The following is an 8,031-nucleotide window of genomic DNA, read 5'->3' on the forward strand; positions in this document are numbered from 1 at the left end:
ATAGCAAGTAGCCAACCCTGGAGTGGACCGAAATTATCTTCCCGCCACCTGGTACCAAACGTGTGGTTCAAAACAAAACACAAAAATACACAAGGACAACAGCGCACCAATTCCAAATATCTTCAACTTCTTTCTTCTTCTTTCAATTTATCTCTCTCTCTCTCTCTCTCTCGATTCCATGTCTTCCTCTCTCACTCTCCTCTCTCTAAACCCTCCTTTTCACCACAAACCCCACTCCACTCTCCTCCTATTCCCAATCCCCAAACTACCCTCACTCTCCCTCTTCAAATCCCACATTTGCCACTCCTCCAGTGAAGAAATCCGATGGCTTCGCGAGGAACAGCGGTGGCTACGCGAAGAGCAACGCTGGCTCCGAAGCCAACCCTGGAGTGGACCGAAATTATCTTCCCGCCACCTGGTACCAAACGTGTGGTTCAAAACAAAACACAAAAATACACAAGGACAACAGCGCACCAATTCCAAATATCTTCAACTTCTTTCTTCTTCTTTCAATTTATCTCTCTCTCTCTCTCTCTCTCGATTCCATGTCTTCCTCTCTCACTCTCCTCTCTCTAAACCCTCCTTTTCACCACAAACCCCACTCCACTCTCCTCCTATTCCCAATCCCCAAACTACCCTCACTCTCCCTCTTCAAATCCCACATTTGCCACTCCTCCAGTGAAGAAATCCGATGGCTTCGCGAGGAACAGCGGTGGCTACGCGAAGAGCAACGCTGGCTCCGCGAGGAACAACGCTGGGCTCGCGAGCGGGACTCACTCCTCCGCGAAATCTCTGACCTCAAGCTCAAAATACAAGCCCTAGAAGGAGAATCATCGGTGTTAGAAGCCCTAGGATTAACGTTGCAGGGTTTGAAGGAGAAAGGCCTCATTGCAGAGACCGGGTTGGAGGAGGAGGAGAAGAAGAAGGAGGTGATTAGGGTTTCGGAGAAGCAGACTCTGCGGAAAGGATCGGAAGGCGCCGAGGTTCAAGCGATGCAGGTCTGCTCGCATTCACTCATACTATGAAATTCACAAGGCGAGTTTTTGTTTTGTGATTCCTTTATAGAAAATACAACAGATAGGCAAAACAAATATCGTTCTCATTCCTAAACAAGTTTGCATCACTATTCATTTTTCTTTTCTGTCCTTCTACTAACTTTTTATCTTATGTGTGTAAGTGTAACTAGACTAGGTCACATTTTTTTTTTAGCATTAAAGAATTTGACATGTCTGATATGAACCATTACATTTATCAATAATAATAATAAGGACACACACACATTAGGCAAATAAGTCAATCGAAACTTGAAAGTCTTGGTTATATGAAAGATCTTTTTAAAGTTTTTGAACAAAAAAATAAACTTTTTTGTCAATCATTTTAAAGTTTAAGGATAAAAAGTGTAATGTTTTCAATACTTTAGGGATGAAACAAAACGAACTTCATTCAAACTTTAGGGAAAAAAAAAAAAAAAAAAGTTTTAGCCTATCTAATACTTGAGTACAATTATTATTTACATTGCCAATAATTTAGGTGCACTACAATAAAGTTATTTACTTAAGTACAAGTAAATGGGCTTAATTAAGTTGATTTTAGTTGTACATAAAAATGGTATATTGTTCCACATAAGATGGGCAATTAACTCACTGATTAGATTCAAATGTAGTTGAAGTTGATTGGACACATTATTTTCGTTCACTATGCACAGTTAGATCTCCAACATTCCCTGTATATATCATATATGTGAATTTCAAAGTTGAAATTTTTTATAGGGTTTTCGGCAGTTACCCATGCGCGCTGTCACAACTCACAAATGCATTACTAACTTTGTAAGAGCATGTCTTATACTTGATTTGTTCTAACATTTGAGTATGACAGGAGGCATTGCAAAAAATGGGATTTTACTCAGGAGAGGAAGACATGGAATATTCAAGTTTCTCAAGTGGGACCGAGCGTGCTGTGAAGACTTGGCAAGTAAGTTGCAAACATTTATTTGTGGAACTTACTTGTAGGAAAACTCTGTAGAATCATCAAGGGTAAAAATAGTCTTTCCCTCATAGACTATTCAATGCTGTATTACTATTCTGTTCCATGGTTCTTACAGTGCTTCATATTGCTTGACAGGCCTCACTAGGTGCCCCTGAAGATGGGATAATGACTGCAGAGCTGCTTGAAAGATTATATGTGGAGCAACAAATTATTGGTGCTGGTTCAAATGTAGATGCAGATCAGAAGGGGAGCACCTTGACTGTTTCGCCAATGGTACGTTGATATAACCATTTGCTGCAATGCTTTACCATATTAAGGGATGCATCAGCTGAATTCTCACTAGCTATTCTGGTATTGGCACTGAAGCCTTTCAAAGATATGTAGCTATTCTGGTGGTCATGCACTGGCAGATGGATGATATTCTGATACATAAGAGAAGTATATTTTGCATTATGTAAAGGTATAATTCCTTAGGTGCAGCACATTAGGTTCCCTAGTTAAATTCAAACGCTTAATTGCATTATATTTAATTGTTCTTGAAAAAGATAACACTATTTGTTTTTTATTGGTTAATGTAACCAAGTATTTGAATTCAATTGAGGAATTGAATGTATTGCACCTAAGGTACTGTACTTAAGTTTTACCCTTTTGAATCGTTAGGATTGTTGAAGTAGCAAGCTGGCTGAGGCGAACAAACTGCAGTTTTTAAAAAAAAAAAAAAAATTTTAAAGGTTTGACTGACATTCAGGATGGCTTTACACTGTGTGTAGATGATAATGCAACTTCCTTTCTTTATCTTTTTTTTTTTTTGGTGTCTTCTTTGCTTGAGATTGATATGGAGAATTGGTTTTTTTTTTTTGCTTTGTTAGTGGCTGGCTTAATAAAGACCAACACTAAAAGAAAATGGAAAGACATATTGTTCTGATACCCCAAAATATGTAAAATTATTTTCCCCTTCTTGGTGTGGAGTCTTCCTGAGTCTGGAATCCATCTCAAGAACAGCCTTACATATCACAGAGATGCAGGACTCTGCAGTTGTGACCAGTTTTAACTGCATGGAGTATTAGGATTTAACTTGTACGGTTCACATAACTCGGCTCTTCTTTTCTTTTTTGGCTTTCTGTTTTTGTTGGATACATTCTATGGTGATGGTAGCATGTTGGGCAGATTAGTGAGTGGAAGGATTACGTCTTTTGAACGTCAACCTAAGCAACTCTATTATTAGCTAATGGCAAATAATTTATCCTTTTAACGATACTGACGTCATCTTGTGTGCAAATATCTGATTAGGCTCATTGTTTTTTCAGGAAGATGCAAATGGGGCTCCAGTTGCTTCTATAATGGATATTTCAGAAGTTAAGCAGACAGTTGTGAACGAAGAAAGTGTTACAGAAGTGGAGGTATCCCAACATCGAGTTTTTCTCCTAGGAGAGAACCGATGGGAAGAACCCTCCAGACTTGTAGGCAGGAACAAACCAGTAGGTAATAGCAAGACTAAAGATACCACAACAAAGTGCCTTACATGTCGTGGAGAGGGCCGCTTAATGTGCACAGGTACATAATTGTCACAATATAGATCTTTGATAATGATAGTTCTTTGAAGGTGCTCATTGTTGAACCATACACGTGATACACGTGAAATTAATGGCAGAGCCCTAGCATAGATTATTTGGTCAAATATGATATTTTACAACTAAATATAATGAGAGCAATGTATAAGTATAACTTACACATATTAGATATTGGGCTAATGGGCAATTTAGTAATCTGCAATTACGAAGTGAATAGAGGTTAAATGTCATACACGTGGGAAACTGACCTGGGGATGCATATATATTCTTAACATGTATTTGTGGTTGATTGAATCAGCATTTTTAGAGGCCAGCCTATTTTCTGTCCTGTGGACAGAAGCATCTGAAATAGTACCCACAACATACTTCTTCTCACTATGTATACCAGGACGGAGATTGGAAAAGGACTTGTTACCAATGATTTGGTTTTTACATAGGGATACATATCACTTTATTGCACACGTTTCAGACAGAAGGAACTTTATGCTTGCACAGCCAAATGAGACACAGTCTGTTTGAGTTTGTTGACCAAATTTTATTAGATGGCTCTAAGGCCTTTGAAAAAAGAAATCAAGCTTATATATGCCTGTGTCATGCATACATGGATAAAAAAGCATAATTAGAAGGCCATACCCAGTGCACAAGCAATAATTTAACTGCTTTAAACATAAGCATATTTTAATTATCCAAAAATGTAAATAAAAAATTTAAGAAATTTACTTGATTCCCCAAACCATTTTAGGCTGAAGTTCCCAGTTAAATTGACTTCTTTTCCAAAAAACTATTTTATTTTGAAAATGGACTTCCTATATTACCGACTGAACTGGAGCTAATTTAAGGTTTGATCATGACGGAATATATTGTTTTTGTCACAAATGTAACGTGTAGGGAATCAAGTTTTGGAGCTGGAGCTTGTCTACTATATGAAAATTCTTGCAACTGGGATTTGAGATTTTATAATTTCAGATTCAAATGGTTGTATTGTAGGTTAGCACACTGTTAGTCATATATAGCTTGAACTGTAACAATTGACCATCTGTAGTCATGTTTTTGTTTTTACTTGGCATGACTCCTCATGCAATGTGGATTGACTTGATGACTCAACCATAATATAATGAGGTTTAACAGATCTGAACAACCAGAATACAGTGTTTAGATGATTTGATGATTACAACCCATGCGAAAGTGGTGGCAAAGAAAAAAATATTGCAGGTTTTGTTCCTTGTTTTGACAGTGAAGAAACTTTAGTTGTGACATTTAATAACTCTTCTCCAAATGATGTGCAGTTGTTGAGCATTGTGAAAGATAGCTTATTCTATGAGGAAATTAGGGGGAAAGATATGGGTATGAACAATGCATGAGAACAAGATCTTGTCACAAAGAACCGGGGTTGAAGTAAGAGTAGAAGGTTTGATAGTCATAGGAAATTTGACGATAGATCAAAAACAAGTGATACATCTCAGCTAAGGGGGGTTTAGAGAATGCTTCAATTATAGGAAGATAGGTCATATAAAAATGGGTTTTGAAAAATTGAACAGAAAGGGATTAAAATCCATAGAATGATAATTAGAAGAACAGGTGGTAGAGCCCTCTATTGAAGTTTGAAGAGGAAGAGTATAACCATGCTGCAAACATGACATTGGTTGGGTTGCCAAGTCCCACCATGTAATTTCTACCACTGATTTCTTCACCACATACAAAGAAAGAGACTTTGGTAGTATGAGATAGGTAATTCTAGCAACTCAAAGACTGCATGGTGATGTGTGGATTAAAACTAATGTTGGTTGCACATTGACATTAAAGAATGTGGTACATATTGTTGGCTTAGGCTTTAATCTATTTTCTATGCATACCATGGGTTAGGTAGGTTATTATAGTCACTTTGGTAATGGAAGGTGGAAAAGAGCAAGAGGGAATGCTCGTTGCAGTATGTACAAGACACATGTAAAGACTTATGACTATGGGTTAATATGAGAAGATTTTGAGAGGACTCCACAGCTTAGACTTGGAATCAATGGTTCTATTACCAAGAAAGTAAAATTTTCTCTATGTGAAAATGCCACAAATGGGAGAGAGAGATATGTGAAGAGGAATATAATGATGTTAAGCCGGCAATAATTTATTGCAATAACATGAAATATTTTAAGGTTGTTTAGTACGAACAACCCTTTTCATTAGAGATTGTCAACCCTTCTATTACAGAATGTGGGACTCAGTTTTGGGAATATTTTGCCTTTTGATGAGGGGGAGACAAGTAATTGTATTTTTTATATCCAAGATGAGATTAATTATTTGAAAAACAAAGACATTGGCTTCGATGAGGTTTTTCCGAATTATTATAAAAATTATCAAGTTGTTTAAGCTTTATAGGATGTTGGTTGGCATGAACTTCCAGTGAACGGTCGCAATGTGGTTCCCTTTTCTCATGGATTGGAGATGATTTTTTCAGTCGTTATGAAGAGTACTAGCCCATGAGATATTGAGATTTCAAAAGTGGCAAGAGTCTTGAGATATTAAGGATTTCAAAAGTGGCAATAGGATTTCAAAAATGACAAGAACCACATGATGTAGAAAAGAAAAAAATATGAAGGCTTTCTTTTTTATGTCAGAAATGGAAAAGTAAAAAGAGAAAAAGTAGAAACCAATAAAATGTAGGTCAAATGTGTGATTGAAAAAGTAAAAGGAGAAAAGGTAGAAACCAATGAAAGTAGGTTTCCTTGAAGTAAAGGGTAAAGAAACCTTATGTCAAGGAGAATTCATGAAACTTGGGTTGGTAATTTCCTCCATGATATTTGATTTCATCAGGTACAATGACTTTGTTTATTTGTAGTTTTGATGAGAAAATTGCATTGTAGTTCTTAGAGAGATAATTTCTTATATCGACTCAAACATTTGAAGTGGTCTATAATTTACTGAGTACTTGGCATAGCTCACGCATTCATGTGTACAAAACAGTGTGCCTTAGTTTGTCAAGAAGCCATTTGACCTATCAAAATATTAATTTTTAACAGAAAGAGACCATTATCCATAACCCTTCATGTTTGTGAAGTATGAAGCTGTTGAGAGAGTAATGCTGACAGTGACGAAGGTTTACCACTTTCGATTGGAGGGGATCTCTTTTCCTTCCCTGATGGTAGAAATTGATCCCCAATCACATTCATTGTTTCCAAGTGGTCCTTTTAGTGTGTATATCAAGCTTTTGAGTGTAAAATTGAAAACATATTGTAAACTATTTTGTTATAGTTGATTTATTCAGAGTTGCCATTGCTTCTTATATGACAAAGGTTACATATTGGACTTTGAGGTTATAATGATAACCAGCCAATGAGCTTTAGCTCAAATGGCAAGTCCTTTTCCAACAAGAGAGGATGGAGGATAAGACCGTGGCTTGAAAATTTACTAGATGTGTGTGAAAACTTACCAATCAAATAAATGACCAACAGCTGCCATTTAGACCACCTATGGCTAACTAAGCTTTGTCTGGTGCAGAATGTGATGGAACAGGCGAGCCAAACGTTGAGCCACAGGTAAGAGGGCTATTGATAATGATATCCTTGAGATGTCTCTTTTTTTTTTTTTTTTTTGGTCTGATTTATTCCAACATTATTCTAGATTTGACCCTTATGATAAAGTTCCGTATTGCAGTTTATGGAATGGGTAGAGGAGGGAACAAAGTGTCCATATTGCGAGGGCCTTGGTTATACCGTTTGCGACGTATGTGGAGGCAAACAATGAGTTAAGACATGATATATATTTTCTCATCTGCTTCATATGCTATAGTGCGTGTATCATAATTCATGATTGTTTAATTACTATACAACTTACTAAATCTTTTATCTTTTGCTAAATTCCATACAACTTGTGATATTGAAGTGGAGGATCAAGTTTTTAATGAGGTACTTACAAGCGGCATGGCAGAGTGTGATGCTAAGGGTGTGTAAAATGGTCCGTGTAATAAATACTACTCTTTTTGTTTTTTAATGCCAAAACAAGTCATACAAACGGGGTATTATTTATGTATTTATTTATTATTCATACAAACAGGATTTTAATTCCATCAATACTAAGGTTGACAACGCTATGTAATCAATAATGCCTTTTGAATTATTTGTATTTTTTCTTTTGAAAATATAAAGAATTGCAGTTAACTTTTCCATGATCGGACAAATCAAATAAGTTATATTAATAATAGGAATTTATATTACGTAATAATCCAAATATGTAAAATGTAATTTTTTCAATTTTTAATTTCTTTAATTTGAATATGTTTCACTACTTCAATATGTTATAACAATTCTATTATGCCAAGATTACTTACTAAAAAAATGAAAATAAAAAAGAGAGGGAAACTACCCCGCACAAGCCGTAACAAAATAAATATTAATAATTTGTTGACACAATAAAATTATTACTAATAACTCATTGGCACAACAAATCAACAAGTTAATCGTAGGTTCACACCTATAGAAGCACA

The 8,031-nt window shown here is 36.1% G+C and overlaps 1 protein-coding gene across 2 annotated transcripts; it reads left to right on the plus strand.

Annotated features, from left to right (window-relative positions):
* Positions 1-479: 479 nt before the first annotated feature.
* LOC112040087 (protein disulfide isomerase pTAC5, chloroplastic) lies at positions 480-7,705 on the plus strand. Of its 2 annotated transcripts, XM_024072987.2 has the most exons (7): positions 480-998; positions 1,876-1,971; positions 2,122-2,259; positions 3,294-3,540; positions 7,047-7,084; positions 7,203-7,292; positions 7,431-7,705. In XM_024072987.2, the coding sequence occupies exons 1-6, from the start codon at positions 546-548 to the stop codon at positions 7,290-7,292; spliced, it is 1,062 nt and encodes a 353-aa protein (XP_023928755.1). In that variant the 5' UTR covers positions 480-545; the 3' UTR covers positions 7,431-7,705. The 2 variants fall into 2 exon arrangements, with proteins under 2 accessions (XP_023928755.1, XP_023928754.1); XM_024072986.2 differs by having other exon boundaries at positions 7,203-7,705.
* Positions 7,706-8,031: the final 326 nt, after the last annotated feature.

The sequence above is a fragment of the Quercus suber genome, unplaced genomic scaffold (genome assembly GCF_002906115.3).
Source record: "Quercus suber isolate HL8 unplaced genomic scaffold, Cork oak 2.0 scaffold_503, whole genome shotgun sequence".
NCBI classification, from domain to species: domain Eukaryota; kingdom Viridiplantae; phylum Streptophyta; class Magnoliopsida; order Fagales; family Fagaceae; genus Quercus; species Quercus suber.